Genomic DNA, 22,888 nt, shown 5'->3' with positions numbered 1-22,888 from the left:
AAGGTCAAGGTCATTACACAGTTGACCTTAAAAGGTCGGAGCTTATTTTGCTATACATGGATGACGGCAATTGACGTTTTTGTCTGTGGTATCCTTGAGCTGTCGGTGTAAACTTAGGGGAAGGCCGAAAGGGTTTGAAATCGATACTAACACTGCGAAAAAAAGTTGCTTACATCCAACCCCACCAAAGCAAATCATAATGCGTTCTTTGTTTAATACGTTTGACGCTTTTTAGGGTCTAAACATGTTTAGTGTTGTGTTGAAAACGGGTTTCGGGTCTAAACGTGGGAAACACTCAAACCCACCTCATCTTTATTGGTAATTTATAACACAAGCGCTTTCTTTCTTAAGTTAAATTTGCATATAAAAGTATGCGGGTAATTTAACAATGACCGGGGTTGGAATCAGGTATTCTTCCATTGTCAGCTTCCGTTTCCTGTGTGATTGAAACACTGTTAGTCATACAACAACAAACACACTTTTAAAACCTCTGCTGGCTAAGTACTTTCAACCTCTGGATTTGCTGTCACGATTGTTGATTTTCCTGTATATGTTTACATGTACATTATGTAGTATTGTACCGGAGTAAGTCCTGATGGTATATGTAGTTTATACAACTAATTTATGTATATATCACACAAATTACCCATATTTGAATCAATACTATGTGATATGCATTTCGTCGAAACAATGTTTAAATTCTGAATATTCATGCAGACATTCTGCCATGTTTAGGGTGCGAGGATGTAGTGTTTAATGTTTATGCTATGAGACCATCAGTGTTTAGACACTAAACATACATGTGTTCATATATGATATACTAACCGAGTATTTGGGTTTGTTTTTTAGTACATTCCTAAACATATTTAGATTAAAAACAGGCTGTGTATGTGTTGACCTTCTGAACAGAATTTGTACAGTACTGGATCACGGGTATGTTGTCAATCACAAAAAATCATAGTCACGGCGAATATGGCTTTTACCACCTCACGAAATATTACTGAATCTTAAAAACATATTTTGTGATTGTAGCTGGTAGTAATTGGGGAGTGACTATAATATTTTCGGCGTGTATTGATTTTAAAGTTTTACTTGCTCAAGGGAAGGACATGTAGTATATATTCATACTGGATTTTCTTTGATATTAAAAAGATACGTTGACTTGTTATATGAACAACAATGCAACTATTCATCGGGTGCATTGTGGGAACCTGGGGTAATCAATGACAGCCATAAAGATCTAAGAACGACAAATGTTTCTCAGAACAATTCAAATCTTTGATGATTATCCTTTGGAAACAGCATACGTTTTAGCATATGATGAATCAATATGTTTCCCCTTAACTGACTGGCCAATAAAAAGTATAAACCGTTATAATGTATGCATAACAGAGTCATTACTTCAAATTTGACCTTCCCAAAACATCTGTAAACCGAAAAAGTCATGAAAGATAACAAAATATTCGGTCTAATCACCATACCTGACAACACTATACAATACGGATGCAGATACGGCACCACCGTCGCCATGGTTACCAGAAGTCTGAATGATTGCGCTCGTGTATATAATCCAGCAACTATACGCAGTAATTCATGTTCCTTGTGGTGATTAGTCAGGGGGTGCTAGCAATAATACTCCCATGACCCTGTCTCCGGAATCAGGGAGCAATACAGCTTGCAGTTCTCACAAAAGTGTAGAAGTTCGATAACGGAAAGTGAAAAGTACTTCTGGGTGATTGATCTTTGATAACTGTTCTCGATAAGGAAGTTACAACGCGAACGCCACTGCGTTTTGTAAGAGACATGTTACAATTGATTTGGCATCTGCTGCATAAAGATTGAATCAAGTAATGCATAGAAACAAATCAATGTTTTCAACCGCATTCCCAATAAATATAATATATACCAACCTGAAATGATTTTGTTTGTTGGCAGCTAATTTATGTATTAACATCAAATAAAAGTTCCAAGCCGTGAAGTATTGCTTATCACTGCATGAAGTTCAGAACAAGAAATCCGATCACAGCATTGTTTCATTATTATTATTATTATTATTATTATTATTATAGGATATTTATATAGCGCACATATCCAGGCAACTAGTGCATGCTCAAGGCGCTGGTATTTCCACCCTCGATCATTGGATGTCAATCTCAACGGCAGATCGTCTTTTCAATCTCAACTCCATGGGGAGTATACAACTCTTGCTGCCACTAGGCGCACCAAGTTTCATGACATACAAGTACAGTTTGGGCACCATTGTTTTATGTGTTTCACGTAGCCACCAAATTCTGAACATTGGTTAGTCGGTCGGGAAAACAATTAATAAAGACAAAATTATCTGAATAATGTTCTGAATTCTCATTTATTGTAATTCTTATAACAATTTCTCGCGTTCTTTGGACTTGTGACAGCGACTGATTAGAAGATGAACATTTTATATGACGAGGCGGTACGTTTGAGGTTAGAGTCTGCGGTGTTGGAATTATAAACAAAAACTGGGGAAGGGTCGGCAATAAAATTAGAAACACAGAAAATATAATGCTGCCCTTTTAATCAAGTGAGGTACAGCGTCATTGAGTATATTTCTACCCCCGTGAAGATCCGAGTTAAATTTGGTCCTCTGCAACCCTGCTTGTTGTAGGTGAGGTGAGGTGAAATTGGGGTTAACGTCGCGCTGGAGAATATTTTGCTCATATGACGACGTGCATGCGTGTGTATGTGTACGTGCAACTGCTTGTACTAGCCCAGACTGAAGTTGGTTTTATAATGCTAGCCCACTGAGATACCATGCCGCAGTGAAGCATGAATACCCCACTCAGACACATTATACTGACTCCGAGCCGACCAGTCCTTGTTGTACCCATGAATGCCGAGCGCCAGGCAGGGACCAACAAGTACCATATTTTAACGTCTTTTGGTATGACGCGGTCGGGGATCGAACCCGCGACCTTCCGCTCTCCGGGCGGACGCTCTAACCACTACACCACGGAGGCGGTCCTGCTTGTTGTAAGACTGATGAGGCAAGTTTCTTAAAACTCGCTGACTTGGTAAATGTATGTCATTGTATCCCAAGCGCGTAGATCGATGTTCATTATGTCAGTCACCGGATTTGGCGGTCCATATATTATTTACAAACGGCAGTCATATCGCTAACCAACAGCTTCCGTCAATTACAACAGGTCTATTGTCTACTGAACACCTTTTGACAGTCAACTGTACACACGACTAACGTCATGAATGTTGCATTAGATCCTGACAAGCCTGATGAAAGACGTTTCCTCGCGTATTAAACCCCGACATAAATAGACTTCGTCACACAATGTCACGTGGCCGCCTCGTTGTGATCTCCACAGGTGGCGCAGTGATTGCCGGGAGATTTACGCTTCAGGACGTCAGCTAAACGAGAGGAAATGTCGCTCGAGTTCCTATCAATATTGCACCATGTAGTCAGATGCTGGTTGCTTACGGCAAAACCATATCCCTGGAGAACTGGCGGTTGTCATACTTCATCTATTGAACAGTGGAAGCTAATACAGTGGGACAGTGTCTAACTTTGGTTTGACGCACAATTCAACTAATAATCTATGTTACAGTATAGGTTTACGACAGTCGTAAGCCTATGTTACAGTATAGGTTTACGACAGTCGTAGCACTACGGTAGCTTTGTGAAACGGGGCCCAGGATCAAGATACACTGCAACCTGTCTGGTGCTGACAAACCATAGTTGTTCGAATCTAGCAATAAAGTTATACTCCCACAATTAGGTCGAAACATGAAAGACGAGTTTACGGAACTGTTTGGAGACGTTTATAAATATACCACCTAGACTGGAAAACCTTTTTTGGGTACAAAAAATATATTACAAACAAAAAGTATGGGAATACCCTAAAATTTGATAGTCATATATAAACTTAAAAAGTGGTGAGGTCATTTATACTCTAAGGTCAATGCAATTTTTTGTGTGACATTCTTGAGAGGCATTTAGAAGTTGATGAATATATAAAACGAGTATATGGATGACAACTTCTTCTTTATTGTATAACACGACGTTTCTGGGCTACTTCTTGCCCCTTCGTCAGGTGATATAAAGACATACTACATGTATATACAAAACATACTATATATACCAGAATTTACAGGAAGCCAGAGAAGTACATGTATATACAATGAATCAGAGAGGACCGATGAAAAGCAGTTATAAAAACAATGATAATAGGGATAAAGTAAAGCCAGTTGACACAAACAATGAGGATAAGGAGATGTGAATACAGCTAATGAAGTGATAATTAGATTTACAGGAAGCCAGAGATGTACATCTATATACAATCAATCAATGACGACAGATCAATTAGAAGTTATAAAAACCATGATGATAAGGAGATGTGTACACAACAGAGTGATATACAGCTAATTAAATGACAATAGAGGCGGCTTTTGTGATGTTCCAGGCACTGGGGAGGTATACACCTTGATCTCTATTAATCTCTGGGGTTAATCTCCTGATGTTGATGGTTTCTGTTTTTGACAATTTTTCATTTCACTCAAACTCAACGAATATTGACTCAGTTGCCTCACTTCATGTTCCAACATGTCGTTTAAAGTGCTTCTTAAGCACACAAAACGCTGCGTTGACCTTAGAGTATAAATGACCTCACCACGTTTAAGTTTATATACGACTATCAAATTTTGGGTATTCCCACACTGTTTGTTATTAGTATATGACAAATTGTGTTCGTGCACTTCTCAAAACAAGATATTAAACTCACCATGACAGCTTGTTTAAATAGTTATTCAGTAGGATCTTTGCCACATTTTTACACACAAGAATGGAAATGATTTCTGTTTTCAACCTACGACTTCCCGTTGACAGACAAAAATCCGCAAAAGAACCAATAAATAATAAGGTCTTTGGCTTCTACTTCATACTTTAGCTCACATATGACACAACTGACATACTTTACAAGGTGCCCTCTCCCAATAAGTGGGTTATGATACACATGCATGTACTCCCACACCATTGAATATGATTTGTATGCAAAGTGGAGACCGGTTATGACATGACTAAATAGGTTGATGGTTTTGTCCACATATTACCAGGGTTTCTCAATGGGATGTTGCATGTACTATTGATTTCCCGAAGTTGTAATATTTGTGAAACCCTTGTGATAGTTGCAGATTAATGGGGTTTGAAGTTAAGTTTCTTGTATGATGACCTCAAATCTTGTCTGGGTTCAAAATCGTGAAACGCAGGATAATGAGTTCATATTTAAATCTGTACGGTCATTGTTTCCATTGTTACAATCTCGTTCTGATCATGCACTAAGGGTAAAGGTCACTATCAGCGTCCCTTGTGTTGAATGGAAGATTCAGTTTCAACGCAGCTTCACAGATGTTGGATGAAGACCAAATCGAAACTTGCTCTAGATGCGTTTGTTTGTGTTTTAAAGCCTCAGTAATAATTCTAACATAGTGGTCGGTAAAGAGATATATTGCGCTGGACAATCCTGTCTTTGATGCACGAGAATCCAGTTACGCAATTGGGATACGATGACTTGCAAAAAACAATAATTCAGAAAGCTTGACCTCATGTTTCTGTTTGGAACCTCTTATGGCAAGCACGGATACTGAAGATCAGCTCTAACCCGGATCTTCAAAAGGAGTTGGCCGAAGATGTTTAACAATTTATTGAAATCCATGAACATGGGTTCAGTGTATTGGGCGAATGAAGGATGACCTCTGGTGGTGTACATGGCAACATTGTCAGAATGGAAACTGAAGAAGTAGGTCGAAGGCCATGTGAACCTAATAAACGCGCCAGAGTAGCCCAGTGGATTCAAACTAAATGTGGAAAGAAAGACAATCCAGTGATTGACATCATGAGCATCGCCTGCTCATTTGGGATGCCAACCAAGTCACGGGCCTGATCATCCTATCCTGTCAGTCGCCTCTTATGGCAAGCATGCGTTGCTGAAGACCGATTCTAACTCGAGAAAGACAGGTTACATGATGCTCGCCAGCTATATTCGGTTAGAGTCATCTAAAGTTGAAATTCACACGATTCTAATCATGTACACATGAATCGACCAGCAAGGTATCATATCTGTTTATGGTGTAAGGAGTAGGAGTCTTTTACGCGTTTTGTTAGGTGGGTCTTACCTTGATATAGCACCCTCCGCTCTACTTTTACTTTATTGAATTTGCTTTACTTACATTTATACCATTGGTTATCTCGTAACGAGTTATATATTTGATTTACTTTTACTCAGTTTTCATGTAGGGCATGAGGAAGCCCTAAAACACTCCATAATCTTCCCGTTCTTCCAACGTGTAAATGTCTAAGTCTCACATACATCTGAAAATGCATCGTTTTCCAGTTCGTCTTGTGAAAAAAGGCAATTGTCTCATTTTACGCACTAATTCAACGTGGGTGTCTTTTAATAATAAGACAAACTTGAAATATGCCTCTACTGTGAATGTCAAACTGAACTGGTGTGTAGTGTATGAATTGCGCTGCTCTACCAACGAACAAGAGCATTTTTCATTCAGCATTTGGCACTGGGCCTAATCGCCTTACATGCCATATCGTCCCAAGTCAATGATCGTAGGAGTCTAGTCGGCTTAGTGATTTCAAGCTTTGCAGTGTAAGCGTGTTATACATATTTTGAATATGACTAGTTATATGATATATTGACTTTTTAGGATCGGTAATTATTCAACACATATTCATTATCGGCCCAGATCACTTGGTGCACCTTGGGTATGTTCCGATTGATGTGCATTACTGGAGTCGATATAACCCAGGTACCTGGTTACCTTGCGACGGGGTCTTATAAATTGATGTGAATTTATGAGGACGCGTTCCAGTACAGAAGAAACGAACACGGTTGAAACGACGTCTCGTTCTTTAACGAATAAATTACCTTCTTGTCGACCACAGAAAAATAATGAATTGATTTCAGGCACCGGTAATGGGGTTTGGTAATGTTCGTCTTTAGTCGCGGAATATGAATAAGATAGAACGAAGCAAAACGGTCAGCAATAATGTTTTTAAGGTTATCGGGTGTGGTGACGTTTTGGGCGTATAAAAACTCCCAAAGAAAAATAGAGCTGAAACGTCTCAAAAAGGTTGATTTAAGAGATTGCTATGAAATCTTGTTCCAAATATTTGAACATGGGCAAATCTTGGACAAATACATGTTCTAAGGAGATGTAATGAGTGGGTGTGTTTTTCACCTCCATTTACTACTGTTTTAACATGTGTGACTTCACAATGGCTCATTTTGCGTGATGACCGTCACCCTGAAGCTTTTTGATATTTTTCAGTAGAAATCAAACCAACTCAGAGTACGTTTTATGAGTCCGTTATATATTTCCTCCATCAATGTGAAATATGATTGAGGGAGTGAGTGAGTGAGTTTAGTTTTACGCCGCCGCAATATTCCAGCTATATGGCGGCGGTCTGTAAATAATCGAGTCTGGACCAGACAATCCATTTATCAACAGCACGAGCATCGATCTGCGCAATTTGGAACCGATGACATGTGTCAACCAAGTCAGCGAGTTTGACCACCCGATCTCGTTAGTCGCCTCCTACGACAAGCATGGGTTACTGAAGATCAAGAAAAATGAATGAAGACTCAAAATGCCTGACTGTGGTATTCTCACCGATTGATCATATATGCACGCAGAAAACATGTGCAATTTGGTCAGGTCTGCGGTAAACTAAAATCGTTGTCCATCCGTCCCTCGTGGGACATTGTTGATATACCCTCAGTGTCAGTTGACCATACCCGAGCCATGAAATACACAATGCCATTTAGAAAGTGGTCAAATATTTGGGATTACACTTTCTTTGTAAAGTACCGATTCTAGTACTTTTTGTTGGGTTGAGTCCACACCCTCAGAGTCAGGCACCTAATCGCCAGCACACAAAGTCAGACGCTTGGACCACTCAGCCAGCCGTCAGACTACATCGACCGAGTTCGAAATCGAGACTGGTGGACAACTCAGACTGAGGTTTGTTACATTTGTCGTTGTTGTCATCATTAATATTGTAATGAAATACAATATATTTGTGTATATTTCAGGGAATTACTCGTGCGTGTCACGTGACGTATTGCATGCGCTGCTGAAACATGCAAGTCAGGACAAGGAGCTTGTGTCTTACGCCGTGGAGAACCGAACAAACCTGGACAGATGGGACTTCGGGGGAGCTTTCGGCTTTGCTGTGTCTGTAGTAACGACAATAGGTGTGTATACCATTGTTTAAGTGAAGGCGTGTTTGCTTATACCTGTTTTCGCTGATTAATACATGCAGTGACAAATGACCAAAATGTAAGTAGTGTTTTGAGTTGATTCCCATGCTTAGCGGAAATCAATCCGTAAAAGAATTTAATGAGAGAAAAAAACTACAAAATTTGATATGATAAAAAAATAAAAAGCTTTAGGTAACTAAGTTTCCATCTAACTACAAAGTAATTACTATGGCAGTACACAATAGAGCTGTAGTACAGATTCAAAGGCAGTATAATATAAAATCAGTGATTGTAGCAATAAAGACGTTTGTAATATTCAGCTGGCTGCAACAGTGGTCAAGCTGCCAAATTAGGCCGAGGCCGAGTATCCAGGGTGATAGGTGATCTTCACACAACTTTCTTGATAATGGTGTTAGAACCTACACAGAAACGTCGCTCCCACTATAATACAGTAGTTGTTCATCCATATATTGTTATCCTTCCTTCACACAACTAATGGTTTTCTTGGAATGTGAGATGTCCAAGGCAAAAGCACATTCTATATATGTAGCGTAACTATTCTGGAACTTTCCATAATATTCAGGGTTAGACTAAGGTAGAATGGCTCATTGGCTTGTAGTACCTTCCAGAACAGTCTAAATATAGCACGAGTCTGAATACAGCACGCCAATTCCCCCTACTGAATGTCAACAGAAACACTGTAATACACTTGCGATACTGTTCCACAACGAATAATACTGCCACATATAGGTAGTAACATGAAGGCACCTTCTAGACAAACCATTAAATTCTGAATCTCGAAGGCGTAGATTGCATTGTTTTAATCTTGGATAATGTTGATTCGAATTTAACTCTAACTCACTCAAATCAACACACGCCCCTTTAGGGCTCTGGGGCACACTAGGATCCGAGGAATCTATGCTTGTCGTAAGAGGTAACTAAATGGATCGGGTATTGAGGCTTCTGACATGGCTGACTGCCTATCATCGGGTTCCATGCGTGGATTGATGCTCATGATGTCAATCACTGGAAGACAGGCTTCAGACTATATGAGTGAGTGAGTGAGTATGGTTTAACGCCGCTTTTATCAATATTCCAGCAACATCATGGCGGGGGACACCAGAGATGGGCTTCACACATTGTACCCATGTGGGGAATCGAACCCGGGTCTTCGGCGTGACGAGCGAACGCTTTAACCACAAGGCTACCCCACCGCCCCTCAGACTATATGATTCACAGACAGCTGTAATATAGCTGATCAGACAAACAAATATCTTGTCATCTTCTCACAAGTGGCGACTGAGAAATTTGAGTTACGGCAGGCTATGAAAGATATCTGGATTTAGCTGATGGATGACAATCTAGACCAAAACTAAGCTGACATTTTAAGGATGTTCACCATTACTTATATACTATTCAACATTTCCCACCTATGATATTGATTTGTAGTCGTCTAATAACACACCACGTCAATATCGGACGCTGTTATCACTATGGGTACCATGCAGGATCCAGGGTAGATCTCAATGGACCCCACTGCACAAATTGATCTTAGCGGTAAGACCGTCCTATGTCAACGTTAGAGTATGGGATTTACGATCTTTGCACTTAGAAGTGCAAGTGGGTCTTGGGCCCAGATCAAGTTAATAATAACAGTGTTCCTCACTCACAGGTTTCGGCAACATGTCCCCCAGCACCATCATCGGGAAGATAGTGTGTGTAGTTTACGCTATTGTCGGGATCCCGGTCACGATGCTGATGTTGAGTGGTCTTGGTCAACAACTAGCAGCACTGTCCAACAAGGTGAACCAGCTGAAGCTCTGCTCAAAGAAGCCTTTGGTGAACAAAGTCCTCAACATGGTGCTCATCATTGTGCTGGGACTGGCGCTCATGTTCGGGATACCGTCCTTTGTGTTTTCTATTGTGGAGGGATGGGACATCATGGAAGCTCTCTACTTCTGTTTCACCACGCTCAGTACTATAGGATTTGGAGACTATATTATCGGTAAGTTGTGTCTCTGAGTAGAAGTGAGGTCAGTTGTCTAGACTGTAGGATTTGGAGACTACGTTGTCGTCAAGTCGTAGCGAGTGAGTGAGTTTAGTTTTACGCCGCTTCAATCTAAGTTAACTTAGGCTCCGTATTATTCGTGTCACTGCTGAAAGCTGATAGCAGTGTAACGAATAATACTGAGCCTACGTTAACTTGACGCCACTTTTAGCAATATTCCAGCAGCATCACGGCGGTGGAAATTAGACATGGGCTGCACACATTGTACCATTGTAGGGAATCGAACCGGGTCTTCGGCGTGACGAGCGAACGCTTTAACCGCTGGGCTACCTTACCGCCCCCGTCCAGTCGTAATGTTCAGTAGTAAAGTAATTCAGGTAGTAGTTTCTTCTGTTAATTTGTTACTGTTAATGTCTTGGATAGTTGCTGACATTATTGACTGTGTTTGTGACTGTGACTGCTGCTACAAATTCAGACTAACGCCCCTTTTCATAATGCTAGCCCACTGAGTGGAAACCCCATCAACTTGATTCAAGACTCGTTATACTGATTCCAAACCAGTCCTTGTTTCATCCCCTTCAGCCGAACACCAGGCTGGGTAACAAAAAGCATAATCTTTTACCTCCGTTTAGTACATGAGACCTTTTCCGACGACCTTTCTTTCTCCGGGCAGATTCATCTTGACTACGGAGGTTGCCACAAATACTGAGAAACACATACTAATGTGTTTAAAAACACCCAACCAACCAATAATGCCATTGCAAGCCATTGACTTTAACCTCAGATTACTGTGTTGGATAACTGTTAGTGTGAACAAGTAAACTGACCGAGGAAAAGACGGTTTAGATCGGTCTCGAAGGGGAAACATCGGGTATGGAATTTGGAGAGAATGGAAAAAGAACTGCATGCATGGTTGCGTTGAAACACTCTCTAGCACACTTTCGTAAAATATAAGCAGTTATTCACTTATTTATAGATTTGTGCTTGTTTCGATACTATGATATTATTTACTTCCATTTAACAGGGCATGTGTAGTACACCATCTTATATATTTAGAATGACGTAAGGATAACAAAATAGTATATCTACATATTAGTTCACATTGAACACTATACTCGTTACGGGTGAGCTACAGTACCCACTTGGCTAAGTTCTGATGCTGGTTCTGTGCATTGTATCGTATATTTGACTGAATATGAAAATACGACCTGTTACTGTTCCATTCAAGAAAAAAATTCAAACGAAACAATATTTCAAACCGTATATTGAGGGCTTCGGAAATCAGCCTCAACATTTCAACCTGTTTACCGTCTCTATTCAACTATATATATATTTGATGAACTAATTGCTCGTTTGGTTAGGCATGGCGAGTGATATTATTTTGAAATAACAATATTATAACGGGGATAGTTATTAAACTGTCCAAGAGCTGTTGGTGGCGTTATTCACTCGTTAATGAAAATATCATGTTTCATCACATCACTCATGATCAGTATCGCTTATAAAGCGTGATTTGCAACTGTGTTACAAATATGTTTTTTCGATTCTGGTCATCATTACGTCTTTCAAAAACAAAAACAGGTGCCCAATCCACAAATCTTACATAGCACTACGTGATTCCTAGGGCTGGGACGGGTAAAAAAATTCTACCCCGGTACCCGACCCCTTATTACCTAAACCAACTCGGATATCCATTATGTTAATTCCTGACATCAGATTTGCAAGAAATGGCAATATATTCTTCAGGTTGGAGGCTAATATTTCGAGATTTTCAATGTCTTAACTATGTATTATCATGGGCGGATCCAGAAATTTTGTGTGTGTGTGTGTGTTCAGGGGGATCGAAACCCCTGAACCCCCCATTGGCTCGCAAACAAACGCAAAATAACCACTTCATTGTGGTCTTAAGTCATTTTCAAAAAAGGGTGGGGTGGGGTGGGGGTTCAGAGGGATCCTCCAATGATTATGTTCAAAAGAAGTGACTGTAAATTATGTCAAATCTTCAAAGACAATACAAAGTCCTCAACATGGTGCTCATCATTGTGCTGGGACTGGCGCTCATGTTCGGGATACCGTCCTTTGTGTTTTCTATTGTGGAGGGATGGGACATCATGGAAGCTCTCTACTTCTGTTTCACCACGCTCAGTACTATAGGATTTGGAGACTATATTATCGGTAAGTTGTGTCTCTGAGTAGAAGTGAGGTCAGTTGTCTAGACTGTAGGATTTGGAGACTACGTTGTCGTCAAGTCGTAGCGAGTGAGTGAGTTTAGTTTTACGCCGCTTCAATCTAAGTTAACTTAGGCTCCGTATTATTCGTGTCACTGCTGAAAGCTGATAGCAGTGTAACGAATAATACTGAGCCTACGTTAACTTGACGCCACTTTTAGCAATATTCCAGCAGCATCACGGCGGTGGAAATTAGACATGGGCTGCACACATTGTACCATTGTAGGGAATCGAACCGGGTCTTCGGCGTGACGAGCGAACGCTTTAACCGCTGGGCTACCTTACCGCCCCCGTCCAGTCGTAATGTTCAGTAGTAAAGTAATTCAGGTAGTAGTTTCTTCTGTTAATTTGTTACTGTTAATGTCTTGGATAGTTGCTGACATTATTGACTGTGTTTGTGACTGTGACTGCTGCTACAAATTCAGACTAACGCCCCTTTTCATAATGCTAGCCCACTGAGTGGAAACCCCATCAACTTGATTCAAGACTCGTTATACTGATTCCAAACCAGTCCTTGTTTCATCCCTTCAGCCGAACACCAGGCTGGGTAACAAAAGCATAATCTTTTACCTCCGTTTAGTACATGAGACCTTTTCCGACGACCTTTCTTTCTCCGGGCAGATTCATCTTGACTACGGAGGTTGCCACAAATACTGAGAAACACATACTAATGTGTTTAAAAACACCCAACCAACCAATAATGCCATTGCAAGCCATTGACTTTAACCTCAGATTACTGTGTTGGATAACTGTTAGTGTGAACAAGTAAACTGACCGAGGAAAAGACGGTTTAGATCGGTCTCGAAGGGGAAACATCGGGTATGGAATTTGGAGAGAATGGAAAAAGAACTGCATGCATGGTTGCGTTGAAACACTCTCTAGCACACTTTCGTAAAATATAAGCAGTTATTCACTTATTTATAGATTTGTGCTTGTTTCGATACTATGATATTATTTACTTCCATTTAACAGGGCATGTGTAGTACACCATCTTATATATTTAGAATGACGTAAGGATAACAAAATAGTATATCTACATATTAGTTCACATTGAACACTATACTCGTTACGGGTGAGCTACAGTACCCACTTGGCTAAGTTCTGATGCTGGTTCTGTGCATTGTATCGTATATTTGACTGAATATGAAAATACGACCTGTTACTGTTCCATTCAAGAAAAAATTCAAACGAAACAATATTTCAAACCGTATATTGAGGGCTTCGGAAATCAGCCTCAACATTTCAACCTGTTTACCGTCTCTATTCAACTATATATATATTTGATGAACTAATTGCTCGTTTGGTTAGGCATGGCGAGTGATATTATTTTGAAATAACAATATTATAACGGGGATAGTTATTAAACTGTCCAAGAGCTGTTGGTGGCGTTATTCACTCGTTAATGAAAATATCATGTTTCATCACATCACTCATGATCAGTATCGCTTATAAAGCGTGATTTGCAACTGTGTTACAAATATGTTTTTCGATTCTGGTCATCATTACGTCTTTCAAAACAAAAACAGGTGCCCAATCCACAAATCTTACATAGCACTACGTGATTCCTAGGGCTGGGACGGGTAAAAAAATTCTACCCCGGTACCCGACCCCTTATTACCTAAACCAACTCGGATATCCATTATGTTAATTCCTGACATCAGATTTGCAAGAAATGGCAATATATTCTTCAGGTTGGAGGCTAATATTTCGAGATTTTCAATGTCTTAACTATGTATTATCATGGGCGGATCCAGAAATTTTGTGTGTGTGTGTGTGTTCAGGGGATCGAAACCCCTGAACCCCCATTGGCTCGCAAACAAACGCAAAATAACCACTTCATTGTGGTCTTAAGTCATTTTCAAAAAGGGGGTGGGGTGGGGGTGGGGGTCAGAGGGATCCTCCAATGATTATGTTCAAAAGAAGTGACTGTAAATTATGTCAAATCTTCAAAGACAATACAACATTTTAATCATGAAAGAATAATATATTACATTGTTTAATCTATTAATCACGTGATCATAACGGGTCCGGGCACTGAGACCCGGGTCCAACTTATTACCCACCCGTCCCGGGTGTACGGGTTACCCGTCCCAGCCCTGGTGATTCCTTATTCTATGGTAAACTATATAGTTAAGATAGCTCGTAACGCTACAAACACTTTGTGGATCGGAACCCTGGACATCATTGTAAAACACTAGTCTTCTTGTCGCCAGATGTTCCTGACCCTGGTTAACTGTTTACATGAGATATACACCCACTTTACGCTTTATTTACCGGTTGAGTTCAAAGAAAATTATTCAGACCCTTAAACACCACAACCATACACCATTGTTTCCATATACGTCCTATGTCCCGTGCTACACAGGTGATAACAACAGTGAACAGCTTGGTTCTATATGAAACAACTGCCCCCAGCACCTGGTCGACAAATGAAGTCATCACTTATTGATGCTAAAATAACCTGGTCTTTGATCACGTCCCAGCGGGCGATGGTGTGTACATCGTTGTTGACGATGTCAACAATGGCTGCATCCAGACCCGACGTGTCACCAAGTGCAAGACTCGGCGTTGTTCAAGCTCTTATTTTGGACATAGATCTACAAAGATCTTTATTGTCATGCAAGGCTAAGCTGGTGTGAGTTATAGAAGTCCGTGACTGTCAGTACCTATATTGATCATAACGTCACGCATGGAGTGTGACCTTATATCTAGCAAATTTATCCAAGGAAAATAAAGATAGTATAACTGAATATACTCCACATTAGACAAGAAGATAGGTTGGTATCTAGTATCTAAAATGAACATAATTAAAGAATAAAACTGTTCGTAAAATATATTTAAAATGTAATGCAAACGAACCCAGAGACTTTCTTCATTATCAGAAAACTGTGGAAATGTAGACTTGCCACATATTCTAGACTTGCATGGGCTTTCTTGGATAATTGTTTCATAGTTTGTATGGCAGACTAACAAGACGAGTGACTTCAACCTTTCCATTATGTCGACCAAGATTCCTGCATCTCCACTCATTTGTTTTGCGTTTCACACCTTTTGAAATACAATCAATTCTGCTTTCTACCTAGATTGCGAAGAGCGTCGAACGACTCTTGCTTAAAGCAGTTGATTAGGTTACAACATCCAAGGTTTTAGTTAAATTTTAAAAAAGTTTAATGCTAGACACGTGGCTTACATTCCAAATTTAACTCAGGAGTGAGGTATTATGTCCGATGCAATCCCCTATTTTGACCATTATGTCCCCACGGGTTTTGAAGCGGACACCTGCTTTCCGTGTGCATGTGTTCATAACGGAAGTGGTACAAGAATATTGCTGTTGTGATGGTAACTGGGAAACACGTGCTCATGATGCAGTCGGAATTGTATAACTGATTCTGCTTATTGTAGAATGGTTACCGTATGTAGTTTATCTTAATATTTTTTTTAGAAAAAAACTGACAGAAAACCTTGATGAATATATGCATCACTTTTATCTCAGCTGCCTGGAGATCAGGTGCATGTAGGTAATTTTTAAACGTCTGATCCGTAACTCGAATACCAGAAGCCTGGGCCTAGATTTTCGAAGCTCTCTTAGCGCTAAGACAGTCGTAAGTTAATGTTAATGAATGGCACTTACGACTATCTTAGGACTAAGAGAGCTTCGAAAATCTAGGCCCTGGTGACACTGTGTATATGTTTAGTTCGACGTTTGAGCTTAATTTGATTAAATCGGATTCGGACCAATTTGTCCTGTGCTCTTGTCTGTGACCTGGCACCCCTAGAACGGGATCGAACATTTTGAGGTGTTTTGGGGTACCTGTTGCAACTACGGGGTCCATCTTTAACAGTATTGTTTTTTGGTACTTGTAAAGATAGGGTCGATCATCAACATTTTTTTTAACCTGTTGTATATACGGGGTCGATCGTCAACAATTTTGTTTATTGGGTATCTGTTGTATAAACAGGGTCGATCGTCAACAATTTTGCTTTTTGGTACCTGCTGTATATACGGAATTTTGCGTATTTTTTGGTCTCTATTGTACAGTGAAACATTTAACTTAGTGGTCACTGAACGCTGACTTCTGCTGGATCACAACCCGTTGCAGGTGCCATATGTCTAGTTCGACAAAAAATGAACGAAATCGATTAAATCACTTTATAAGCAGAATCAATAAGACTGACAAAGATTGATCGACCGTCTTTGAAAGTGTCAAAATCAGGAATCACACCCTATTTAAGTGTGAAGCACTACTGCGTTCGGCATGTGCAAACTAACAGATACGTTAAGGTGCTACGTTTCACAGACCAACGCTCATGCGCAGGATGTTTGTTGTCAAGCACATTCCTTTGTTCTGTCACCGACAATAGCATGTATATTTCATGATCCCCGTGTTTTTACAGCAGTGTATATTAGGTATTGGCTAAATTGACATATAACCACCGGTAATTTGACGATGGCTGCATTTCCCGTGGCGCATTATGCACGATGTATTTGTACCGTAAATCCCCTTCAATAAGTTGAGTTGACATAATGACCTATACCCAAGGTATCATGTATTATTCATGTAGTAAGCCAGCCCCGCGTATACGTGCACATTAACTAATTGTTGATGCACGTCCTTACAAATGAAATTATCATAAAAGCATTTAAAAATATTGTTTGGTGTATTTTATTGATTTCTCGTGCGACTTTTGGTTATATTTGTTAACGATGTCACTCAGGCTGCATAATAACATGGCTGTACTCCATGCATAATTTCATAAGTGATATTAAATCATCATCATCCAATCTGACAAGTTTGTACAGATATTTTGTGCCATAAGTGGTTGTTGTTTTTCTATGCCTCATCATGTGTGCGTTCTTATCCATTATCCAGTGTACTGTATCGCAATTCTAATAATCTTTGCGTACCCATACGTCAGCATGACTGGTTTAGACCAGTTTTGGGCCCGTCGTACAAATCGTATCAAAAGCAGGCAAACATAGCCGACCAATCAAATCGCTTTCAAGAGCGAGAGAAATACAATCTCTGTAAAAATGGAGAGATGGAGATGGTGATTCCATTTTCGGAAGGAAACCATAATCAAGGGTATTTATATTAACAGGAATAATACACGGGATATCGGATGGTGTAGTTAGTTTGCCTTTATATAAAATTCACCTTTGTCCTGTCTGTAACTCATTGCCTTTTGGATTTCAAATGTTCCTGTAACTACAGTTGTTTCAGTGGTTGACCTCAAGTACCCTCTTGGACACTAAACATTGTTCAAGTGGTGATTTTCATTGCATATAATTGACAAGTAAATATTGGCCACTGGTCCCAATTTGTGTAAATTATATGATTTAATATGGCAGTTCGTAGAAGGTTTCAAGATGTATTGCTATAATTTGATTCTGGTTGTTTGAAACATAGAGTACAGTGATACAATCTTATTGTAGATAGGTGAGCTACAGAATTACTCCATTCTTATGGAGAGCACAGTCCATGAATTCCAGTTGGATTTAAAAAATACCACATAGGTTATAGCTCTTGGTCTGGTGGTTAAAGCATACGGTCGTCACACCTGGGTTCGATTCCGCACATGGTACAATGAGTGAAGCCCATTTCAGGCGAATCCTTCGGTGCCATTACCATACTGGTGTTCAAATCGGCGTAATTTATCTTCTTTCATTCTCACATAACATCACTGACCTTGAGCTAACGGAGTAGAAGTGTTTGATTTCATGGATAGGATAGGCTAGGGTTTCAGTGTATACCATTAAAGTTAAAGACTGACTTACACAAAATACCACGGTCAATATCGACTCAAGCGTCACATTCCAGCATTGACATTATAGACTACGGTTTCACGTTACACCGTCACGTTGGGGTTTCAGCCAACCACTGGGTTACAGGCCGTGCTTTCAACTTGTCCAATGTGTCACGAAAGCGTGAGCGAGCGAACGTGCGTGCGTCCGATCGTGAATGACTTCACAGCTCTAGTGCACTCTGAATGCTGTCTCCGTGGAGATCACTCCTTGGTTTATCCCTTAATGCCGAGCACCGAAGTGTGAAGCGGCCGGGAATCGAACCACCCATCTATCGCTTGCAGGGCTGACACTCTCTCCACCATATTACCGTTCGGTCCGCGCACCATTTATGAAGAAAGAAAATAGTGTAAATATTAGTGATTATTAATTAAAGCTGTCCTTTAATATTTTCCAGTTTTCATCACCAGCTTTGTATATCGCTGTGGTGATGAACACTTGAAAATAATAAAGGAACGCTTGAATGTTCCTGTGATCCTTTATTTGTTTCTCTCAGTATTTGATCCATAATCATCACTGTCTATATCATAGAGCATAATGATGCTGGGTGTATTTGAAAGCGTATCCTGCTTCAGTGAGGCACTCGTCACGAACACATGCAAAGCCAAGTCAACTCTGCACCTGAATCCTCAATATTTTTTGTCGCTTATATGCTTTAAGCTTGGAAAGGTGTTTTGTATGTCTTCCACAAAACCTTTCGAAGTTTTCACGAGGCCTTGAACATTCTAACCTCAATCAACAACTTTTAAAAATGTTGAAATGTTCGTAGAAATCACATGGTCCATTCCAGGTTTTAAAGTCGTAAAACGTAAAAACCAAAGTGTCGAGAGTTTATGCTCGGCAGTTTTATGCTGAATCTCGATTCAAGTCGATTATAAGGTATCTCCAGAATGCTGCAACAATGACAAATGGCTAACGGCAATTGAAAAATGCTTTTATACCAGTACCGCTGAATTAATTTTGGGAGTTATATAATGACTGTGATACTCGTGTCGTCTTCTTTCCGAAGATGAGCTTCAGTCATTGTCATTACTTGACGGTTTTGAACACATCATGTTCCCCCATCACTGGCTGCGTTTGGAACGTAGTAACTCCCACGAAAATCACAGAATGGGAAAATCAAATATCAAATCTAACAGCAAAACACAGCTCTTGTTGGTATCAGGCGGTATCGCGATTCATTGGTGTAAACAGAAACTACATTGCCACGTGGCCAATCATCTTCACGGGTGATGGGCGGTGGAGTAACCTCCTTCGCCCCTCACTCCAAAGACCAAGGTTCGATTCCCCACATGGGTACAATGTGTAAAGCCCATTTCTCGTGATATTGCTACAAGCGCATCAAACCATACTCACTCACTTCACGGATGATGGAATAACCTATTGTATACACACCCAAGAAGACGATGAGGTTGAGGTTACTATGTTAAATATATTAGCGGGTCAAGCGTAAAAACAATGACTGTTTGTCCTATCCAGGTATTCACGAGAAGAAGATATCGGCCGGTCCGGCACGTGATGCGTATGAAATTGTGGCGTATGTTTGGATCCTCCTTGGATTGTCCTATCTGTCCCTCGTCATCAAGTACATCACAGACGTGCTCGTCCAGAACGCTTCCAAAGTAGAAAGGAAGACACTAAAGAGATTTGAAGTAAGTTGGGGAATTTTGCTAGTTTTTTATATGTCTACTTGATTTTCCACTCATCTCGACCAGTAAAATTGCAGTCTAAGTAAACTTAGGCTCAGTATTATTCGTTACACTGCTATACTGAGTCTAACAAAACCTAGCAGAAGGTCGCATCAGCTAACCTTTTGGACTGACCAATCAGAACACAGCTTACCAAATTGCAAAAGTGGACATTCGCACATACCTTTTGAACCTTTACCTCGAAAAGTTTGTACCCGAACGATTCCGAATGCTATTTTCCGTACGATCGGTTCCTAGTGATGCACGCCCACAGCAGTGAGTAAACATTCGCTGAAAATAGCGTTTTGTCAGTATTAAAGCATGTCAACTTGCGGAGATATATGCTAATTATAACCATGTCAACAGGAACCCCAAAGCTTATATACTGCAGGTCAAATGTCAGTGTTTTATGCGGATTTTCATTTGTTGGGAGATCAGTGTTGGCGACCGGAGACGAGAAAATCCATTTTGTAAGTCCCGCCGAACCCTAAATAGTCGCCGTTGTCTGATTGGTTAAACCCGTTCGGCAGTCTCGCCTTTGATTGGACGGTCATAGGTCGCTCAAAGGTTCGAACAACGTGAGTACTGCGAACGACAAGAATGTCCAGCTTGTCAGTATAAACCATTTGTAATGTCCGTCTACTTCACTGGTCGTTCAGTGTTTGTAACACCACTACCGCCGCATTCGCCATTAGAAGGTAGACATCCTTGACCTGTTACATCCCTGTGAAACGTTTAGGACATCACGCCAGCGTTTGAAGTGACCTTCCACAAGGTTTTGTTAGACTCAGTATAGCAGTGTAACGAATACTACTGAGCCTAAGTTTACTTAGACTGGTAAAATTGCATTGATGAATGCCTGCTGTTATGAAACACTAACCTCATACTAATTGCCCATATAGTAAAGATCTTATTTATAGTCAGGTTTAGAGGCCATAATAGGTAACAAGCGCTGTTATTCTGAGGTGAACATAAAATACATCTAGCTCTTGTCTATAGTTATATTTCCATTTTGTTTCAGCTTGAGATTGGTCGCTTGGACGAACTTAAGAATGGTGTGGTACCAAATCTGAGAAAAAACAAACTCTCCACGTCAGAAAGTTCGAACAACGTGAGTACTGCGAACGACAAGAATGTCCAGCTTGTCAGTATAAACCATTTGTAATGTCCGTCTACTTCACTGGTCGTTCAGTGTTTGTAACACCACTACCGCCGCATTCGCCATTAGAGGGTAGACGTCCTTGACCTGTTACATCCCTGTGAAACGTTTAGGACATCACGTCAGCGTTTGAAGTGATCGGAACACCAACTTGAGACGTCTTTGACTTACATGACATCTTTATCAAACATTTATAAAATCATACCAGCGTTTGATTGATCGGGACAACAACTTGAGACGCCCTTGTTTCATGTAACATCTATATCATACATTTTAACATCGCTCAAGCGTGTGAAGTGATGAGGACAATAACTTCAGACGTTCTTGTGTCACAGGGCAAATGTATGAAACATTTATGACACCGCGCGAGCGTTAGATGTGATCGGAAAATACAAGAACTCCTTGAAAGTGATTTCATTTGGATTCTTATGATGCATCAAAGTCTGCAAACCAGAGTGTTTTGATGATCGGAACTACTTCACTCGTTATTGTGTCACACAGACACACGAACGCACGCACGCGCGCGCCAATATCCGAGATGGAAGAGCCAGCCGTCTCCAGTGACCTGTCACCATATGTTTTTGTCCTACTCACGGGTATTGTCAAAATCCAATGGGATCCGATGATGCATCGAAGACTGCAAACCAGGAGTTTTGCTGATCGCAACAACTTCACTCGTCATTCTGTCATATATATTTAGTATTTACAGGATGGTGCCAATGCCATACGTTGACCGGAACAACAACAACAACAGCAACAACAACATCAACAACAACAGTAACATTTAGCATTCTATTATTCAATTTGAAATATTAAAATGACAAACGTATATGACCTAATGTTCAAGGTCATACGAATGAAAACACATAACCTAAACCAACTTTTTACCGATTTGAACAACAATATCAACAACAGTAAATGGCCTTGTGTTGAAAGACATGTTTCGAACAGTTATGTCAACCAACGTTTAGGGTGATCAAAACCAAGGGAGGTAATATTGGGACGTCCAGTATTGACTCTCATTCGACGGAAGCGCCACATGTGAGTTCGACTCTGTAGTAGTTGCCTTTGTCGATTACTGCGATCATCTTGCAGGAGCCCTTTTTAACAACGTTCGATGGCGATCCGGTGCCCTATTCAAGCATCTTTTGTCGGTGTTATTGATATATACTTTTAGGAATATATTTTTCCTTTAATAATATAGTCAGACCCGAATGTAGAGAAAGTGTATATATCGGACTGTCGGCTATGAAGATCAACCAAATTACACATCTAATTGGAGTGGAAAACGCACGGTATGCTTTTTAACTAAAGACTGGCATTCATAACGTACACTGGATGTGACGAACGTGTTGTATGACACTTCGGTGCTCGTAATATAGTGGAATGATTTCATTGGACGTGTGAGGATTTCTCTGTGAGGATAAAACTGAGGATCTGTTCAATGCGGCGTTAATCCTAGTTTAACCATTCTCTGTGCCATGGCTGGACATGTGGTGTACCAGATCTGACCGAGCTGGTTTTGTTTGGAATGAATACTTCTGATGTCTTTATCAGACAGGGCGTTCTTATATCGACATACACACATGAATCCATGCCGAGTATAGTGCCTTCAGTGAATAACAAGCCGTGGTGTTGTGAGCTTGATATACCAAGTATCAACTTTCATAATGTGGCATATTACATACTTAAAATAAGACTTGTGATGTTCGTTACTGCATAGTTTATCAACGCTCGTCTCTTT

General features: G+C 40.3%; 1 protein-coding gene across 1 annotated transcript in view; it reads left to right on the top strand.

Annotated features, from left to right (window-relative positions):
* The window catches only part of LOC124261596 (potassium channel subfamily K member 16-like), a 52,825-nt gene extending 30,676 nt beyond the window's left edge, over positions 1-22,149 (top strand). Inside the window, exons 2-5 of the mRNA XM_046695925.1 lie at positions 8,091-8,252; positions 9,931-10,263; positions 19,777-19,949; positions 21,007-22,149. Coding sequence (XP_046551881.1) covers positions 8,091-8,252; positions 9,931-10,263; positions 19,777-19,949; positions 21,007-21,150 — 812 coding nt within the window. The 3' untranslated portion in view covers positions 21,151-22,149. The remainder of the gene's footprint in view (positions 1-8,090; positions 8,253-9,930; positions 10,264-19,776; positions 19,950-21,006) is intronic.
* Positions 22,150-22,888: the final 739 nt, after the last annotated feature.

The sequence above is a fragment of the Haliotis rubra genome, unplaced genomic scaffold (assembly GCF_003918875.1).
Source record: "Haliotis rubra isolate DU_JTF1 unplaced genomic scaffold, ASM391887v1 Scf80, whole genome shotgun sequence".
In the NCBI taxonomy this organism is placed as follows: domain Eukaryota; kingdom Metazoa; phylum Mollusca; class Gastropoda; order Lepetellida; family Haliotidae; genus Haliotis; species Haliotis rubra.
This window is presented reverse-complemented; position numbering and strand designations above follow the sequence as displayed.